Below are 20,290 nucleotides of genomic sequence, written 5' to 3'. Positions count from 1 at the left end.
AAAGAGCCGGAAATCCCATCACTACTAAATATCAACATGAGGATGGACTCGGTCTAAATTGAAAGTTAAGAGTCATGTGCTTCAGTCTACTTATTGTTTTGTTGTTGAGACACTAATTATTCAGGAAAACATCCTCTGGCAGGCTATCGACCCCTCATTATTGTCTCAAGAAAAATCACAGTGCCACACCCTGTTCATTAAATTTTTATATCTACACTATTAACTGATGTTTAATCTGGGAATTTAGCTTTAACACAGCTATTCAAATTGGGTTATTTAAACTATATTAAGGTTTTTATTTATCACATTATCACATTAAGGTAGCACTGGTGGATTTAAAATGTATTTCTTTCTGTCATGTCCAGTCACATCTATGCCTTCACACAATATCACGACCATCTATGAAATAATATGCCCATGACAATGCATAATGTTTGCAATGAGCTATAACATTTTACCATTTACAATATTATAAATAAATAATAAACAATGACAAAAATATTTAGAAATGACCGACTTTGTTTATTAAGAATTGATCTCATAGAAAAAATCAAAACAAATAAAAAATAGCAAATCTTACAAAGTAGTCATCAGAATATACGTTTATATTTTAGACCATAAAGCTTTTGGAAGGCCTACAAAGTTTGTCTAACATCAGCTTTGTGCCGTCAATGCTTTAACAAGATACTTTCAGTGATGTTTCAGAGAACATCGGCTGAATACATAAAACAATAAAACTGACATCTTTATCTATAAAACATCTGTTAGAAATGCTCTGAGAACTCTGAATACATGCAATCTCTGGTATGACATAGTCATTACAGAGGAAAGACACAGCTGAATGTGTTTCCTCCCACTTCCTCAATGGAAATTTCAGTACCTTGCCATTTCTTGAGTGTTTCGGCATTGGTATTGCTGTAACTCTCAACTATGGCTAACATGTATGTACAGAGTGCACTTAACAGTAAATGCTTTGGTACCAAATAAAAAAAAGAAAACAAAAATCAACAAAAAAGTATTGTACTATAATTCATATGTATGAAAATTTTACAAAGAGATCAATAGTAAAACAATAAGCAATATATTCCAGCATTACACATGTAATAGGTGGATTCACGGGTGGTAAGTCCAAACGGTGCAGAAACCAACAGTCCTGTCTGCCTCTTCATTCTGGTGCCAACTAAGAAAGGAGAGAGGGCCAGCGCAGTCACCATTTTTAGATTCCACTGGAGGTTCGTTTTAGACGGGATGGATCGGGACTTAGCCCGGGGATGGGCAGAGCTCCTAACTCCGGCCGCCACAGTGTTGTGCTTCACACGCGTAGCCATAATCTCGGCGTCCCGGGGACATAAGGCACCACCCCGCTGCCTCTCAATCCCCTGCCGTGGGCCTCTCGGCGAGGAACTACCTTCCGTCAACACCAACACGGACCTCTCTGCTCAGCCCCGATCACTCTCTCCAGTGCGCGGTCATCCGCGATCTTCGGTCTCGTTCTCCTTTGCCGCACGCCTTGGGCCTCTGTGCCGCTCTGCGCGGCCGTCGCCCACACTGGTTACCACACCATGTCTCTCCCCTTCTCTCTCTCACGCTCTCGCTTATTAAATAGCTGTTGCCAACCCCAGGTGTGCCAGGTTAATGATCAGGAGGGGCGGTGGAATGGGCATCCTCCCAGAACAAATCACATAACAAAACAAAAGCATGCAAAAACCCAACAAAATAAAACACTACGCGCTAAAAAAATATCAAAGAATAAAACACATCACTACATGCAAGAAAATAAAAATACCAAGTTAAACTTTGTCCATTCCACTTTATGACATACAAAAACAATAAATTTACTCCTTTGTTTTCTCAAGATCCAAGAAACCTCAAACAAATCATTTATGTTACAGTATATTGGTAGTAATTCTAACTTTACAAAAAAATATTCAAGAAAGAAAGTAGTACATTCACTTCCTCAAAGGCATAACTTTGGCTTGGAAGCCAACGCTACTGTTTTTTTCTTTTATAGTCATTAAAAACATGGATCGTCCACTTAAAGATCCTACCCCCTAAAGAGACCAGATGAATCACTTCAACTGACTAGTATGGTGAACACCAGCAGCTGAAAGCTGAACCCCCACAAATAAAAGGCTTGTTAGACAAGCAACAACAAATCACAGGTTACAAGTTGGGGCTGAACTTTACAGAATCCCACTGTACAGAATTATGAAACAATGCATCACCAATTTAAATAGGACAAGCACTGGGAATAGCTTGTCTCCAGTTTTTCAAGAAACTAAATTTACCTGATAATGTTGATGACTAACTGGAAGTAAAGACCAACCACAAGGTACCATGTTGTTAGAATCAGAATCAGGAAGTACTCTTGCTAACCAATCAAGTGATCAGTAACCAGTTGTATCTCTGCGAAACATTGCCTAAGGCTGACTGACTGTCAATCGTTTTGGTCCCACTGAGGTAACAACCCAAGCAAAGGCCTACTGAGCATAGCAGGGCCAGCGTGAGTAAAGAAATTTCTGCTCTCCTTTGAGCTGCTACTGTTTAAAAAGAAGAATTTGAGCAGCTTTCAGTCATTTTGATTCATCCAGTCCTCCAAAGTTGCATAGTGGGCTTCTGCAGTCGTGCCGTTGTTTACGTAAGGACTATGGAGATTTTTGATGGCAGTACCGTCTGGCCGCATTGGATCTCTGTTGGTGCCATTGCTCGTTGGACGGGGCAGCAGGTTAGTATACGTATTTCCTTGACTTGGGGACTGCATGAGGGGAGTATGGCTCTCTTGTCCCACTGAGATCTGGGACTCCTGTTTCAACTGGAAGCACGGCTGAGGTGCTCCCGCCATGTTCTTCAGAAAATCATTCTCTTCTATTCCCTCTAAGAAAGGGAACGACCCTACCCCCTGTGATCCCCCTCCACCTCCAGATCCATTAAAGGGGTTCGGAACTGAACCCATGGTAGTAAAATTGGACCACTGAATACCTTGGTTCTGGCTGACCAGATGGTTCTGAGCTTGGTTTGGAGTTTCTGATCGGAGCTCCTCCCTTTGATTCTGCTGGTGGAAGAGCTGCTCTGGTTCTCTCATTACAGGGGCTTGAGAACCTGTATCCAAGCACTGCAGGTCCCGCATGGAGAGCTGAGGGAGGGCATTGTTCTCACAGCTGTTGTGGTCCACACGGTGTTGGTAGCTGCGGTTCGGTGGCTGTTGCCTGCTAACAGGACGTGGCAGATTGCTGGCACCTGGGTTTATGGTGACTGTGTCCATAGAGAGCGTTGGATTGGAATTCGCCCATGCATGGCTTAATTGTAGATTGGGTGCCATTAGATTCTGAGGAGCCTGTTGATAGGCTTGGGTGAACATAGAAGGTTGCTGTTGTTGTCTTGGGTATGCATTGCCCATGTCTGTAAAAAAGAAAAGAGTTTTAGTTTCACAGCAATGAAGTATATCGCCATCCTCCTTTTTATGATGACTTCAAACGTAGTTACCTCTTTTCAGGTGACTCATGGTACTCTGTGGTACTGCCTTGGGCCTATTCATTGTCAGACCGCTAAAAGGACCACCTAAAAAGAGACGGGAAACCTTAGCTGCGATGCAAACTTCGCAATCACAAGTAATGATATCACATGAGGTGTACTATATATAAATTGCCACATTGCTTACCTGACAATCCCGATATCTTCATCAAGTGCTCTCTTCTGCGCTTTTTCTCATTGTATCCATAAGGATCTGATGGAAAAACAACAATATTAACACTACGTGAGTCTAACCGAGAACTAGGTGCCACTAGTAAGCCCCCGCAGAAATAAAGCGATTGCTGCTCACCTTTGTCATCAGGCAGATACCGGAAATCCATTGGTTCACTGACTTCCTGATCAGAGGGCCGGCGTAGCTGCATGTGCACGGTCACCGAGTCCGTTATGGACGTGTTGTGGTAGGGCGGAGTCTTGAACACGATGGCAACTTGGCGATGAACATCAGCCTGAGAAAAGGAGCCTTTGGCCTCCCAGCCATCAGGGGAGAAGAACCGCACCTCAATGTCATCTGGAGCAATACAGGAACAGAAAAGTACATCAGCATGCAAAGAGACAGGCACTATGGGTGTGGGAGGTAAACTAAATCAGTGGACTGAATAAAGATGAAGAAAGAGAAAACAGATGCAAATAAATTTAGTACAGTGTGCAAAAATGCAAAGGTCTATAGTGCAGAACATTTTGATGTACCTTTTTGTACTTTGTCACACAGTAGGAAGATTTCGTCTCCTCCTCTGACACTTCCGCTATTTCTGTTGACCCGGCAGATCCTCAGCTCTGCAGTGTTTGGGGCCCCTGGTAATACAAAAAACAAGTTCTAAACACACAACGCAACAAATACTACAAGTTACAAGTTGCTCAGTACAAAAACAATATAACCAGGATCTGCTTTTGTTGACACGGTGGGCCTAGCTTAAAAAGCTGCCTTGGTTTTGAAGAACAATCCTCATTCAGTTTACAGCTAAAGCTTCAGCAGGTTGAGTCACATGTCACATGCCTGGAGCGAGAAGAGGAAGTGCTCCATGGTAACAGTGTTGTTTGAAGGTTGGTGTGTATAAAGAACTTCCCCTTTCTGTGTGTTTGTGTATGTGTGGAACAGTGAACTAGTTCACCAACTGCAACACTTGAAACACTAGTGGACACACGTACACAGGTCTTGCAAAAAGCACTTGCATTCACATATGCTGCAGCTGCTGGTACACACTGTATGTACAAACACGACTACATGTGTCACTTCTCAGTACTTACACAGTACTGTTATACTCACACAGGAAAGGGAATTAAGTATGTACTTAATCTTATATAATCACTTCTTGAAGTCTGCTGTTATCTGAACTCTACAGGTGTACAAAGCTGACCTTGGGGAGCCCGTGTACTTGTCAGGGCAACTATACGGCTATTTCATTATGTTCTCATGCAATTGCATGATGTGACGTCAGTGTATTTGACACAGACGGCGCTCGGTCACTCACTGTTGTCGTAGATGGGGTTGGTGACGATGGGGTTAAGCGCTCGGGTGTAGTGGCCGTTCTCATCCTGCAGGAAAACCTGAATGCACAGGCGAACCACATTCAGGTCGTACTCCTCTGTCTGCAACAGCTGCTCCCGTGGCACTACGATAAAACACACATCAGTTAGATGAAGCTGGTAATAAAGCAAACATTCAGAAATATAAACTAAGAAACATTTACACCAGACTTTCCCTTTAAAGGGCCAGTGCAAGTATTACCTGGTGGTTACTGTGGACCTAATTTGTAGAGACTGTTAGCACCCTTAGCACCTACCAGGTTACTGGCAAACCAGCAACATTTAGAGTTGCAGTTTGTTTAATGTCCAGCCTTTTCTTTTTTTTAAAATATAATTTATATTTGTGTGGAGCACAGCTCTTAAGGATGGATGACACATAAATTGAAACGTAACATGTTCTAGTTTCTCTGACTTTGCCTATTTAGCATGGGGATAAAAATAAATGCCAGTCATTATGTCTTTTCTTTTTTGTTTCAGTGAAACAATATTTCATTATAAAAAAAAAGCTAAAACCTGCAAACTGGATAAACATCGGTCATTGTGACTAGTAAATGTCATCTGCTATTGGCTCACTGATATAGGTTACCTAGCTGCACACTGAAGTACCGACATATTTCAAACCATCAGCACAACTAAATACTTGCATTTCAAGTGCACACCATTGTTGAACAGACGTTATTACAGCAATAACAAAGGCATGCTATAAGCATACGCTCCTGCTTTGAGAAACAGGCAGACAGTGTAGTTATGCAGTCACATCTGTAGGCTGTCCACAAAACCTCACCTTTGGATCAACATAAAAACGTCACAGATAAGCTTTTTCAAACGTCCTCAGCCTACATGCTCATCTGCATCACCCGCCTTCAGAAGCAACACGCAAACACACACACACATAACACACACTCTATACTGAGAGACGCCCACGTGCCGACACACGCACGCATGCACAGAGCAGGCTTTCACATCTACCTACTTTCTATCTTCCGTGCTCATGAGGCCATCCCCACCTACAAAGTGTCGCCACTGTGACGCTCCACACGTCACCTCAGAGTGGAAACAAGTATGCGCCTCTGTGTGTGTGTGTTTGAGTGTCTACACCGCACATAAGTAAAGAGATGAGACTCTCCTGCACGAGTGACCAGGGAGCCTCCTGACGTATGTGAAAGTGGTGTGACATGAGAAAATATCTTATAAGCTTTTTAGTTTTGATTCTTTAGTAGCGTCTTACTCTGTATACTCAAGCGTGATCATTTTTTTGTTATTTTAGGCATATAAGGTGGCAATTATATGTGCAAAACCCAAACAATACAACTGCAGTCACACATTAGCTGTGTAGGGAAAGTCGTCATCCTTAGTGGGCATGCTGAGTGCCAATAGTGAGCCAGCTAGCTCTCCTGCTCTGTCTCTGCATGTGCTGCTGGCACCGGACATTAATCTTCTCTAGGTTCACAGTCTGCTTGTGTTTAGTCAGAAGTAATCAGATTCATGCTGTGAATCTGACTTGATTTCATAGCAGTAGAAGCAACAAGCAGGGAAGAACATGACATGTGCCTTGATGTGTTTGTTTGTTTGGGTTTTTCTGAGCCAGAAGTGGGCTCACACCAGGTTGCTATGAAGAGGTAAATTAGCTAAACACATAAAGAATTGTTTTATGGACACCATGACTGCAGCCCGTAGTAATGTTATTGTCATTGTTGAAGTTTTAACGCAAGAGTCTGTGCTAATTGACTTGCTTTTCCGCACCTTTTCGCCTGTGTGCATGACTACCATTCAAGAATTTTGTATTTATGTGGCATAATTAATACGAAGCATTTACCCGATGAGGGATTTACTGTTAGTTTAAAAAAAAAAAAAACTTCATCAGATTAAAAAAAAGCAAATTCCCTATAATGCTTCTTTCTGGTCTGGTGCCAGTGTACTCTATCAACGTAACAAAACATTATTACAAGAGAGCCTCTAGAAGGAGGTAGCGTAGGTCTCCTCATTGAGAATGCACGACAAATCCTGCTAGCTTTGGACGTCTAATTGGTCTCAAATACTCTGTTCTGCGGTGTGGAGCACTGCTCTGTTGTGCAGCTTTCTGTTGGGTCATCAGGTTTGCCTACTGTAGGTGGCAGAGACACGCAGTGAGTGGAGAAACTGAAGGAGGGAGAAGTGAAGACGAAACCGTCAGAATAAATATTGATGGAACATGCTGTGTTGGTCTGCGTGAGTGTTGGTGGAGTGTCGCTGACAGAGGGAGAAGCTTGGACGGACAGGTGCAGGAAAGTGGGTTGTAGGTAGCAATGGTGGTTGATGTTTGAGAGTGTGTGGTGGAAAGAAACTGGGCCCAGGGTCATAAGATACACTGGGCTGCAAGGGAGGGGGGGGTGGGTCATGTTCAGTGACAGCGGAGGGGGGGGTTGCAGGTGGTGGGGGTGGTATGTGGCTCCGAAGGGGGGGTGTTCAGGGTAAGTGGTTATTATGACTGTGAGAGCAGAGTGTAAAAGTGAGAAAGACGGGGAGGCAGGTGCCAAGTCTCACCACAAACAATGTCTCCACTGCATGACTCACAATTTCACCACGTTTTAGGACGTGGAGCTTTTGTGTCTGGCTGAGGCTGAGGCAGTCGCTACATGAGAAGTCTGCTGTTGCATCATATAACATTATATGAACGTGTGTGCATTTACAGCACATGAGGAAGTTTCGTTAGGGAACAAAAATAAAAGCGGACCGTTTGGAGCCGAACATGATGGAAGTTAGTTTAAAGGACAATCACTGCACCTTAATCCTCTTCGGTAAAATGTTCATTTTTAAACAGCTTATTTCTAATAGAAAACTACTGTCTGCAGTGCACTGGAAAATGTGTACATGTCCACTGATATTCAGACATAATTTCACAATTAAATCTGCAAGAAATTGTGATCGTGCTGTGGCTGAATCCGATAGAGTTGGGATAAAAGCAGGATCTGTGAGATTTTCAGTTTGCGAGAAGAATGGTAAAATTCAACGCCGGTAACTTCACAAACAAAAAAATCAAAGGATGTTTAATTGAGTAGTTTTCCACTTGTTTGCAGAAGATATTTCAAAACCACAGGCTTCAGCAGAATTGTACAGGCACTTATCTGAAGCCCCGCTGTGCATTTTCTTTGGTTGTCAGTGCGGTTATAGCCACATGTATTTCTTTGAATTAATATGGACGTCGTCTTACGGCAGATTTATGTCCCGTGTGAAATAAACAAACACTTGCCAGGTGTGCAACCACAATGTTAGAATGTGACGGAGCGGTACTACAGAAAAATCTACTACGCCCTACTCAGGATGGCTGTTTGTCATCACTCGTGCAGGTGAGGGGAGCTTTGGGCCAAGAACGGACAGTGCTCACAGAGAGTCTTTTGAAAGTGCAGATGCATGTATTCACAGACAGGGAGGGGAAAGTGCCTCCAACCCCCCCTACCCACTCCACCACACCCCATCCTAACACAGGAAGCAGCTGAGTTTCAGAGCAGAAGTGAACTTAAGAGAAGGGAAGGTTTGAGCCATGTGAAAAAAAAGAGACATCAAGCTGTCCATCGCACACGTCTGTGGCAATAAATACGCCGAGTTTCTGCAGCTAAGGACATTTTAACACAAGTGCTTATAGTGGGGCTTCTATATGGCCTGACACAACAAGTAGCTCAAGTCTTTTAAGGGCCAAGTGGCTATTAACAGGGGTAAGAAACAGAGATATGATCATATCTGAGTCAGTGGTGACAGGTGCTAAAAATGTCAGCCAGGCTTACTTTTCATATCGTGCAGGACACATCTGTGTCACTTGCATATTTTGGTCTGCGAGAGCGCTCAGGCTAAGACAATTATCAGGTAAAAAGACTACAAACAAGTAAAAGATGTGCACTTTACAGCAGGCCCGGTTTTAGTAATTAAAGGCAATTCAAATTGCTCTTTATTGCCACTTGCTACCATGCAAATGTACTCAGTGCACTTACACGGTTTCTTTTCTTTAACAACTGTGAGAGCTGAGATCTAAACAAAAGCTAAAAGCACACTCCCTCCACAGTTTTACAGACCTGTAAAGCACCCTATTCTACTTTTATCATCATCTCTCAGGGCTGGGGAACCCCCTCGGTCCACCCCCTCCCCCTTTTAATGAATCCTGCATTCCCAGCTCTCACGTGGCATCTCTGCACTGTGCTGAATTGAGCAACTGTAACAAAGAATGGGGAAGTAGCTCAACGCCTGTTTGTACACGAGAAGTGTCTGTCTGCTCTGGAGGACCGCAGAATGAAAGCACAGAGAGGAAATGGCATTGCTGTAGATAGCGCGGTGGCAAGAGAGCGGATTTGTGACTTGATGTTAGGAAAATCTGCTAAACTGCCTGAGAACTAGGTCAACCAACATTAGAAAACAATTCTTGTGAATTGTTTTTGAAGCTGCTTAACAGTAACAAGATCAGGAAAAGCAGCAGCAACAGGATTGATATTTATATTTTACCCACATACAATTCCATTTGCTGTTTTGTCAACTGCTGACTTTAGCGTGGATCATCCACTGGGGAGATGACAATATCAGCTAACATCAGGCTGGATATTATACCAGCAAAACTCTAGTTATTTATCTATTATTTCAATCACACAAGCGTTTGCACTTTTATTACACTTTAGCTGTAGCTACACATAAGAATCATAAAGCTAGCAAAGAATCTCTGTATGTACATTAGTGAATATTACCTGCTGCAAATGTCTGGTTATACACAATAACTCTGAAGCAGAAATACCACTGAAGTTAGCTGGATGTGTTACTGGACATAATGCTGGACAGGTTTCTTTGAAAGGTAACAGTCTTGTTTTAATTTACATATTGGCGGCACAACAAATGCTAGCCTTATCCTCTGGAGTACTAACACACTGCTTAGTAATTTACTTTTTGCTAAGAAAGAGTGTAAAAGACTCCAAGACATTCTGTAATTACTTTTTACCAAGTCCTGTAAAGCTCTGTTAATTTACAACTCCGCTGACTTGTTTGATACTTTATTAGGAGCTAGAAGGTTATTAGCCTGTTAACTACTACATGTTCTTTTAGATTAGTCCCTTGGGATTGAAAAGAGGGATTATATGAATAACTCATTTCAAATTCTGCTCGATGGGCTACTATTAAATTAAAAAAACCAAAAACATTTGCAATCATTTATGGTTTGCAAGCCTGCAAAGATTGACATATAGTTTCACAGAGCCGCTAGCATTGCTGTACACTCAGAACTGAGATTAGCTTAACTTTACACGGCTAATTTGGATTAGCTCATTTTCATGGCTGCAAGGTGCCTGAATTTAGGCCCATTAAGGCAATAAAGTCAACTTATTTTCCAGCTTTTACAAATAAAGGTAACATACAAATATGAAGGCTGTCAATTTAACTTAAATGATTCTATTTGGGGGAAATTGTACGGTTTGGGTGAGTATTTTCAACTGCGGCTTAATACCATTTGGGTTTCAATAATAAATATGTAAATATGTAAATATAACATATCTACCAATTTTTTTTATTCAGTTTTTTTTTCCATTTTTGTCTAAAAACATGTTTTTTTCTCTCAAACATAAATAACACTGACCCTTGATGTAGTTATAGAGCCACCGTATAAAAATTCAGAGCACTCACCATTGAAAGGGTTGATTCCTCTGGTGATCCTCTGTATGATGGCCTCTTTCACTTCTCTCCTCCTCACACACTGGATACCCAAATTCTGGAAACTGTAAGAAATTTAAAAAAAAATGTCATGAGGAAAATGACAGCACTCAAACATGCTGAATAAACCCTGAGTGAAGGGATCTCTAAAACTGTAAATGAACTCAATGATTTTGTTGTGCTTAAAGGTCAAAGTAATGACGCAATTACTCTCACCTATCCAGTCAGACCGGCACATTTTTCAGTAGTAAAGAAAACATTCAGTAATGAATCTACTGGATTCATTCTGTTTGTTTACCCAGAAGGCCTGAAATTCAAAATGATTCTGTATTTACTACAGAAGTCTGTTTGGGATTTGCAAATTATACACACCAAAAGATACTGACTCATTCACACACTCACACACATGCTCCAGCACTCACACACGCGCAAAATTTTGTTTTCTCTCTCTAACACACAGCAAATATGGGTGATGTCACTTGGGGAATTCCCATATTGCCATCCTCACAGACATGGGTCGACAAATATGCTTTGTGTGTGTGTGTATGTGTGTGTGTGTGCAGTGTGCTGTAAGAGCTTCTTCAGCTGTGTCTGAGAGGACATCAGTTTACACATGATGCCTCCCGAAACCATCAAGCGAAAGACGAAATACTGTTAATAGAGAGCAATTCGGTTGTGCAGTGAGTGGCTCTGTGAGTGCGTCACAGAGAGAGTGGTTACTTATTTCGGTGAAAGTGTGCTGATTAAGATTGAGACTAGGGCTCTCAACGATAACAACTGGCAGCGAAGTAAGCAGACGCTGATAAAGAGCGAGTTTGGACAGGTGGAGGCGACCGTGGGAGGAGCACTCACGCGATCACTCTGCGGTCCGGGCCAAACTCGGCCTCGTAGAATCCATCTTTGCAGTCCTTTCCCACCAAGTCGTGCGGATGTGGTCGGTACGGCTCGTTCTTCGTCACCAGGTAAACGCGCACCTTTCCCTTCCCGCAGTAATTCAGGATCTGAGGAGAAGGAGGAATGGTGTGCGTTCAGACGCATGTAGAAAGACACATGCTTAGGTGCTTCTACGCACAAATACACAGGTTACACAGGAGGATTGGGGTCGAACCTGCAGGCTGGGGTACGTCCTGTTGTTGTCAGAGCTCTTCTCTCCCGGGATGCTTCCGGCTGAGCGACCCTCACACTTGTACCTGAAGCGCATTCCTCTCTGCTTGGGCTGCTCGAAGATCTGAATCCCTGGCTCAGGCACTAAGGAGGGGGTGACAACAAGCAGACGATAAACAGATTTGATAAGACGACAAAAGAAAACCCGAGTGTGAATCTGACACAGTTATCTGCTTTAGTTTTTTCCTGTTTGGGCTGCCACATGAGTGGTTTGGTGCTGGGAGGCAGGGGGCTCAAAACCTACATCTAACACTCAAATTTCTTTTTCTCAGCAAACATTTCGACATGTCGCAGCAGTAAAAATGCAGCTGTACAGGATAAAAAAAATTGCTGGCTGCTTTCCATTTAGCTGCCTCAGTTTCAGATACAGTCATTGCCTTCTTGAACCATGATTTTAGTGACACCTGAACCTTTCCCACTATGTCGAGCCTGCTGTGAAAAAGGTTTATTATGGTTTAATACTAATCTTTAAGTACTGGTCTATGAACCTTAAAAGGAACCTATTAGGCCATTTCCTTTTTTTATTTTATATACTCTAACAATTGTGAACCTTCATATTAAATCTAGTGATTTACATCTGTGTAAATTTTTACTTCAGACTGCTTTTAAGGCTCCATTTTAGAAAGTTCATCTTGGCTCTGTGTGATGTCACTGAGAGCATCTATCCCTAATATGGTCATCTCATGCAAACAGTTCTGGCTGTGCGCACCTACTGCTGTTCCCTTTCTGAGGGGCAGCAAATGTCTCTTTACACGAAAAGGGCCTAAAACAAAGGGCCTGCACCAGTGTGATATTAAGAGGCATTATTTTGAGAATCAAATCATGTTAAGCTATTTCAGTAGAATCTGAGACTAAAAATATGGAAATTAGCAGGTCTGTTAGAAAGTGATTTCTACATACTAAAGATTGCTGCATGAACAGACCTATTGAATTCAACCCAGATGTGTAGAAATCTTTCAGCTTTCAAACAACTTAATGCTGATAGGACGTGACTGCAAATCTTAACACAAGTGTTAACTCAGAAAAGCACATTTCAGCCGTTCGGCATAATGACAAGGCATGAGATTTGTTTCCTCAACCTTTTTTTTTTTTTTTTTCTGGGAGGAAATAAAACCGACTCCACATGATGCCCGTGCAAGAGAGGAACTAAAACTGATCCGGGAAGCGTTTCAGTTTTTGCTGTACACTGTTTCCACTGAAGTAACAACACAAAACGTGGTTATTTTTGGACATGACAGCAAGCACACAGATCAGAGTGCTGCTTGTTATTCCGGCAGGCCAGTATGAAACAAGTCAAGTAACATTTTTTGAAATGATTAAGAGAAAAAAAAAGGAAAAGAAAAGAAAGAAAAGTGGCCCAGTCAAGTTTTGCCCTGATCACTTTGCAGTAACTGAAAGATCATGAGGCTCAAGCGCACTCACTACACACTATATAAACACACAGACCGGTAAAGACAAAGATTACAAGAACCTCAGGCTCTCTCACATCCTTACAACATAAGTCTGAAAATACAATGCTTACCAATAAAACAAAAAAGAGGAAGTGAAAAGACACTGTTCAGTGAACCATCACCCCCCCCCCCCCCCCCCAACACACACATTTCTGCACTTTTAAGTTTTAACCTGTGAAGACTATTTTTGTCAGGAGCACAAATGAAATTGACTTACGTAGGTGTGCTTCGTCCCGCAGCACGGAGGACATAAGAACTGGGGAGGAAAATGTGACACAGAAAAAATTTAGGCAAATAGATATCCAAATCACACACAGAGGAGTTGTTCTGTGGCAGTAATGGCGCTATTGCTAAAACTGGTCTTGTAAGCCCAATCAGTTTAGCTAAAGCTGCCCAACCAATAACACTGCTAGTCATGCAACAACGAGGAAGTTCACAGCATTCAGCAGTGACAGTACACACAACCAGTGTCGAATACTATCAAAGTCAAGAGTAAGTACTCCAGTTCGTGGTGATACTGTACAGCACGATGACCTATAGCCAGTACTACATTTTCGACTTTTTGACTGACACAGGTACACAGGTGTGGTTATTACCGTTTGTTTCCTACCCGCTCACTCTACACGTTTATCGCTGTTATTACACAGGAAATAAAAGGTGTTGCTACTCACCGTCCATGATGCAAACACTCTTTCACTCTGTCACGGGTTATTGTGTCTTGGAGAACCTCGGGCTGAATGAGTGACAGCGGGCAGAAAACTATTTTTTGTCAAGACACTAGCGGGGGAATTCCCGTCCGTCACATCTGATCTAGCCAATGAGAAGCTTCCGTGAAAAAAAAGGGGCGGGGTCCAGACGATTCACTCTCAACTATGCCTCCTCCCTGCCCGGTCGCTCGAGGAAATGCACGGCGCGGTCCACGGGGGTCGGTCCTTCAGGGCTGGAGGTTAAAGTGGGTGGCGGAAGTGCGAGAATGAGGGTGGGCTCATACGTAAAGAAGAGCCACGCAACAGCAGCCGCAAATAAAGAACACGAAAAATTAGAGATAATAGAGATAATAGATATCAATTAGGGAGCACCACACGCACAGCCACTGTGTGTTTACATATACACACTGTTATACACAGCAGCCGTATATATAACATATACAGCAGATATGAGTACTGAGCGATACCAAGTAAACACAGGAACAGTGCTGTCACTACCAATACTTTTAACATATAACGGCGGTAGGGGAGAGCAAGTATGTCATGATTTACGAGATGAATTTGCAAAATTCTGAACACATTTGAATGACCACCAAGTCACTGTGATTCTTTACTTTACACAGTAGTTAATACAACAAAACACACAGCTCAGCTTTTCATGTATGTTGTATCTAGGTTGTAAATGCGCTCGTCTCTAAAGCACTTTTTGTTGGCTTCTGCTGTGAACCTGTCCTTTCTGGGCTTAACTAAGCATCTCTGAGATATCCTATATGTTAAAATTTTAAGTTTTAACATATATTTCAACAGAAATAAGTCTATCAGTAAAAATATATTGGTTTAAAGTTAAGTAAATGTGCAAAATTTTATGACTCTGTAACTTACTTTGGTGTGGCATAAATGGGAACACAGAAAAAAAAAAACTTATGAAAATACAGGTAGAAGTCAAAAATTTCTTTATTCCTTCACATTTTCCAAAATCATCCAGTAGGCCAGATTGAATTCTTTACCAGCCGATTCTGGACCCTATGCCATATGTTTGAGGTGTATTTTCTTAATTTCTGGGGGAGGGGAAAAAAAAAAAAAAAAAAAAAATCGTATAAAACAATTTAGTGGGTTACATACTGAACTTAGAGGATCAAAGCAAAGTTATTATTGTTGTAGTACCAGTATCAATCCGATACCACTACCAGCATTGGTATTTATACTTTAATCAGCTCAGCTCCAGTGTTTTCTCTGCTGTTTTGTAGTTGATAGTGTAGGCAATTGGCTATTCTTTATTGAATCTGCAGCTCAGAAAAACATCTGGTATTTGTTCATGACTTTTTTAGCTTTAGAGTTGCCAGTATGCAAGTTCTCAGGTTAAGCTGCCGCACTAAGTCACATTTGCAACCTTTATGACAAGCTGAACGCTCTGTGCAAGCATGAAATTCAAATTGATTTTATATTTCTTCTAGATGATTAGAAAAACAGTACATTTGTGAGAAAGTCTTAGTGAGATTCAAGGTTTTTTAAAGATTACAAATATATTATGTTGAGGAATCAAAATGATAATGGGAAACACAAGGTGAAGGATGAGGTCAGCAGCTAACTTGGGTAAAGATGCTATACCTCATTTTAATATAGTAATGTCAGCATTACACTGCTTCTCACTAAGACAGGATCTGCTTTGTTCATTCCCAGATCTATATTTCAGTTCTTGGACTCCGCTAGAGCAGTTTTGCATCTTATACCAGGCTTTGTTATTATAGTTTCATATTTTCTAATTAGTTTTGATTTCATTTTTGACAATCCAGTTCAGTTGTTATATTAGATGTAAAAAATAATAATAATAATAACAACAACAATCGTATGGGGTAGTTGCCAGAGGAAAGATTTAGGAAATTGTGTCCCCCCCCCAATCTAATGATTTTTTTAGTTAACTACTGTAACCTTGGCCCCTTCAGCTCATCTGCTCCCTGACCTGCTTTGGCTTTCTTCCCCATTGCACACAAACAGACTGGATTGTATAGTTACTGGCTCTCATTTATTAATTCTTAGAAGACATTTTTTACTTCAACGATAAACATTTCCAGGAAATCAAACACGGCACATCAGTTATCATCCAATCCCATCGCTCCCATTACGGCGTTGTCATAGGTGTAATTATAAAATTGAGGAAAAAAACAAACCAAACCACAGACAGCACATTGTTTTTAGGGGTTTAATAGGTGTACAGTTGTTTAAAGGAAGTGATAAACACATACAAAAATACCCTTTCAATACATTTTTAGAAACAAACATCTAAACGACCTGTTTTGTTAAATGTTTCTGAACAGTAAAACATGAGTTGTCTGAAACAGAGTGGTGCAGATTCAAAAGACCTACCTGCTATGAATGCTATTTAAAAAATAAGAAAAAAATCAAAAAGAAAAAAAAAAAAAATCACATGGTACAAATATGCAAATATAAATAAAGTGATAAGAAAACCCCCAAATAATGAAGAATATGCCTTTTGGAAAAAAAACTGTTCTCTGTACATTTAGTTGGGGAAACTGATGCTAGAAAGCCTATGTCCCAACTGTCAACCTGCTCCAATGAAGAGGGCGCCCCATTAGCATCGCTTTACACTTTACTATGTTTATATTTATATATCCTCTGTACTGAAATCAAATACAAAGACACCCAGCTTCAAGATGGAGGGTTGGGCAAGGCAAGGCAAGAAAGTAGTTATCCACCGACCCCTCTCCTCACCACCACCACTGCCACTAGTGGCCCCAGGAGATGCCTTTTAAGAACCTCCACAGGAGGCGCAGAGGGTTAACACCCATATAGAAGGGAATTTTGTCTCTCTCCAACACATAAACACAGCCATCTATGCATGCACGCTCACACACAGTCAACCAGATATGCATGCATACACTCACAACTCTTCAAAAAGCTTCGAACCATCTTTTTTTGTTTTGTTGGGTTTTTTTTTTTCTTGTCACAAAGCACCACAAACTTCCCAAAAGGACATGAAATGCACTCACAACCGGGACCTGGTTTTTATAAGGATCACACTTCACAAGCAAAACCAGACCACAGTGAACAGGTGGAGGGGTGTGTGTGTGTTTGGGAGGGGGTCAAGCAGTATTTCCAAACATTTTGTTTAGTCCTCCTGATGGACTAGAGCGAAATTACTACGTGTCAGACAATCAGCCAATCACAGACATAGAAAGCACTTCGGGGGAGGGGGGGGGCGGTGTCTAAACCGTTCAACGCTCACTTTTTTGTGTCGGGACACTTTTCTGACATCTAGGGATTGAACGAACGTGAGCAGAAAAAGTCAGCCTTCTTGTCCAATCAGAGACGGACGGGTGTGACACTGAAGCTCAGACAAATAGAACTATAAGCGTCTGTGGCACTTTGATATGGTTCTGGTGACCGTTCCTGTTGTCATGACAACATTTTCTTGCCCTTACCAGCCCCTGAGAAGCTCTTGTGTTGCCCAAGATCATTTGCGCGCCTACACCTGGAGTCCATGCTGGTCCAATGAGCTGTGGTTTTAGTATCCAGTCACATCCAAGCACACCCTCATTAAACCCTCCCTGCAACCTATGCAGTATCTACTGAAGATATCCAGGGCACTGGACAGTTTGTTTTTGGACAAGCAGTAGAGAAAACAAAGAAAAATTACATTTTTTTTAATATACTTTTTTTCCCCATTTTTAGATAAAACTACAATAGAATGGTCAAAAGTTTTAACGGTGATCTTTTGCTCCTTTTTAAGACAAAAAAAAGTTATGTACATCAACATTTACTGTACAGGTTTCTGTTGAGGACAAAAGAAAATGAAGGAGTAAAAGAAAATCAGCATACACCAGAAATGTGTGTAGCAAGTGCTGATAAATGATCAGGGCCTTTTTTTTTTTCTTTTTTTTTTTTTTTTAAACTGGAAAAAAGGAGACGATGAAATAGAAGGACAGCATGTTTTCCTCTTGTAATGTGTAGATTTCTAAACACAGAGTTAAGAAGAAGAAAAGAACAAAAACCTGCTGCTTTAGTTCTCGTGTCATATCTCCGAGACTGCGGGAGGGGGGTTAAACTCCCCTCTGGCTGTGAGTGTGTGACAGCAATGGCCGAATCCCCTATCCACTGGCAAGACTGTAATCTCCAAGTCTGAGGTGAGGTGTCTGTGCTGCTTCACGCTTCAGACTGACTGACCTGAACGCCGCCGCCTGTCCCTGTGTGAAGTCACGTCCTCGGTGTTTGACTTGACTTAAAGCCCCTCACCTCGGTTATCTGTGTGAATCCAGTCTTTGTTGGCAGTTCAAGCTATATGGATTCTGGCCTTTTCTGTTTCTTTCAGCCTTTTGGCCTGTTCCTCCGACGATGGGGAGTGGGGTCTCTTGGAGGCTGCTCCGTTCAGAGGGTCGACTACTCGACTCACTAGCGTGGGGATGGAGCTGCCGATGGGAGGCACCACATGTTTGGATGTCACATGTTCTACAGAGAGAAAGATTGGGACAGAAATGGTGAGTTTTTCCACTAGCCTTTGTATTGTATCTTAGCTTAGCATGTGCTAACAAACTAATGGAGAAATTATGCAATACATTTGGATCTTCATTAATGGATAAGATAAAAAAAAAAATCACTTTCTTATATACACACAATACAATCTAATAGATCACAAAGAGTAAAATCTTACTTGACCAACTCAACATCGTAAAGGAAAGCAAAACAAAGCTCTGCTTTTACTTTAAAATGATATGGAAAATGTGGTGTTTAGTGGGGCAAATCAGAAACGCAGCAGGTCGCTAAAGAACACCTGTAGTGAGCAGCACTGCAGATGCACGAGTGTGGTTTGCGATTAGCAGCACTGACGCGTCACCAAAGTCGACAGCTGAGCGGCGCGATGGAAAAAACATCTGAACTAATGTAGTGTGCATCACTCAGAAATGAGTGCAAGATCACCGTTCTGGAGGTCACAATTAATTCTAGGACAGCTGCTGGTAATGTAGGCTGAGGTGATGGTTACCATTTCAAACAAATGCTGTGCTGTAGTGCGGCTTTGGGGTTTGTTACTGCGTTTGCTCCAGCCATTACATGCTGGTTCATAAGTATTTTGTCGAAAAATCTTTAATCCAATGCTACTGCGAGCTGAAAAATAAAAGAATTGGTTGAAGTTGCCTAACCTCATTTTTTTATCTGATTAAAAAGGTTGATCTTTTTAAAGGAGTTGGTTCATTTTACTTTAGGGCATGTCTTTGATCCAAGAACCAGGGTTGCTAACCCTGATAACACACATCTGAGTTATTTAGCTCTTTAAAATAAAATAAAATAAAATAAATGAATAAATAAATAAATAAATAAATGCACAGGAGAATTTGATTACAGAAGCTTGATTAAATGATTTGATGCAATTGATGATATATGACCCTATTAATTCTTTGATATTCCACAGGCAGCAGTATGCCATGAGTGTTTTTCAAACAGGTGTCGGATTGTTCTGCCGACCTGTAAATGACCAGATCGCAGGGTGATTAATCTCTTGTCCTTTTAAAGTAAACAAGAAAGGTAAATATAGTCTCTGATAACTGACAGGACGCAGCAGTGACTTTACTTCAGGTTTATTAAAAAAAATAAAATAAAATCTTATGGACATCGCTGCCGTTTGTTTGTTGGTTGTAATTTATTTGATTTCTAATTAATGATGTGCAGTTTTATGAAAAGAAGCTATTGAAACAAATACTCACTTGAGCCAATCACAGGAATGGACATGCCCTTTTCCTCGCTGGCAGCAGGAGCGTCTGTGGTGAGGGCGTCCTCAAACACGGGCGGCTTGGGAGGTGTGATACTGCACAGACACGTTGAAAAACAAGCAGGACAACACATACAGCACATCAGAATTGCATCAGTGAAAGCAGCACTTTCAACTACTAAATGTGATGGGAGAAAAACTCCATACATACAAATAACTGATGAAACTCACTTGTGGCGGTTGAGGGCCAGTTTAATGGAATTTTTCACAACACGACAGCTGTTACTGGCAGGGAGAGGCGAGGAGGCATCAGGCAGCTCCATGCTGGGAAGTCTCTGAGGGAGGAAGAACAACAGCAGTGTTAGAAATCACCTCAAGTCTTTTAATAAGTGATTTAACAAGTAAAGATAAAGAACTTGCTTGTGTTCTTGAGGTATCGATGGTTGGAATGGGCTTTGCCTTTGATCCAGCAAGAGAAGTCTAACGAAGAGAAAATGTAATTTGTTTTTATTGCTTTACATTACTGAGAAAATCCT

At 41.5% G+C, this 20,290-nt stretch overlaps 2 protein-coding genes across 2 annotated transcripts in view; both read right to left on the bottom strand.

Moving 5' to 3' along the window:
- Positions 1-503: 503 nt before the first annotated feature.
- rel (REL proto-oncogene, NF-kB subunit) lies at positions 504-14,193 on the bottom strand. The gene is made up of 11 exons (XM_085297616.1): positions 14,000-14,193; positions 13,546-13,584; positions 11,822-11,961; positions 11,566-11,714; positions 10,687-10,778; positions 5,001-5,141; positions 4,219-4,323; positions 3,821-4,039; positions 3,659-3,724; positions 3,484-3,558; positions 504-3,399 (listed from the first exon to the last, which is right to left on the bottom strand). The coding sequence occupies exons 1-11, from the start codon at positions 14,004-14,006 to the stop codon at positions 2,570-2,572; spliced, it is 1,863 nt and encodes a 620-aa protein (XP_085153742.1). The 5' UTR covers positions 14,007-14,193; the 3' UTR covers positions 504-2,569.
- A 2,028-nt stretch (positions 14,194-16,221) lies between these two features.
- The window catches only part of papolg (poly(A) polymerase gamma), an 18,703-nt gene continuing 14,634 nt past the window's right edge, over positions 16,222-20,290 (bottom strand). Inside the window, exons 21-24 of the mRNA XM_085297611.1 lie at positions 20,175-20,234; positions 19,986-20,089; positions 19,750-19,850; positions 16,222-18,499 (exon numbers count right to left, since the gene is read on the bottom strand). Coding sequence (XP_085153737.1) covers positions 18,324-18,499; positions 19,750-19,850; positions 19,986-20,089; positions 20,175-20,234 — 441 coding nt within the window. The 3' untranslated portion in view covers positions 16,222-18,323. The remainder of the gene's footprint in view (positions 18,500-19,749; positions 19,851-19,985; positions 20,090-20,174; positions 20,235-20,290) is intronic.

The sequence above is a fragment of the Mchenga conophoros genome, linkage group LG13 (genome assembly GCF_057382185.1).
Source record: "Mchenga conophoros isolate Kocher_MC1m ecotype Shallow Benthic linkage group LG13, M_conophoros_male_GT1.1, whole genome shotgun sequence".
Taxonomy (NCBI): Eukaryota; Metazoa; Chordata; class Actinopteri; order Cichliformes; family Cichlidae; genus Mchenga; species Mchenga conophoros.
The sequence above is the reverse complement of the archived record's forward strand: the minus strand, read 5'-3'. Positions and strand labels throughout refer to the sequence as shown.

Coding starts and splice junctions, on each gene's coding strand:
- rel (XM_085297616.1), bottom strand. Junction 5,142..10,686: donor AGGAATCAACCCTTTCAATG/GTGAGTGCTCTG, acceptor GTTTTATCGTAG/TGCCACGGGAGCAGCTGTTG. Junction 3,400..3,483: donor CATGAGTCACCTGAAAAGAG/GTAACTACGTTT, acceptor TCTTTTTTACAG/ACATGGGCAATGCATACCCA.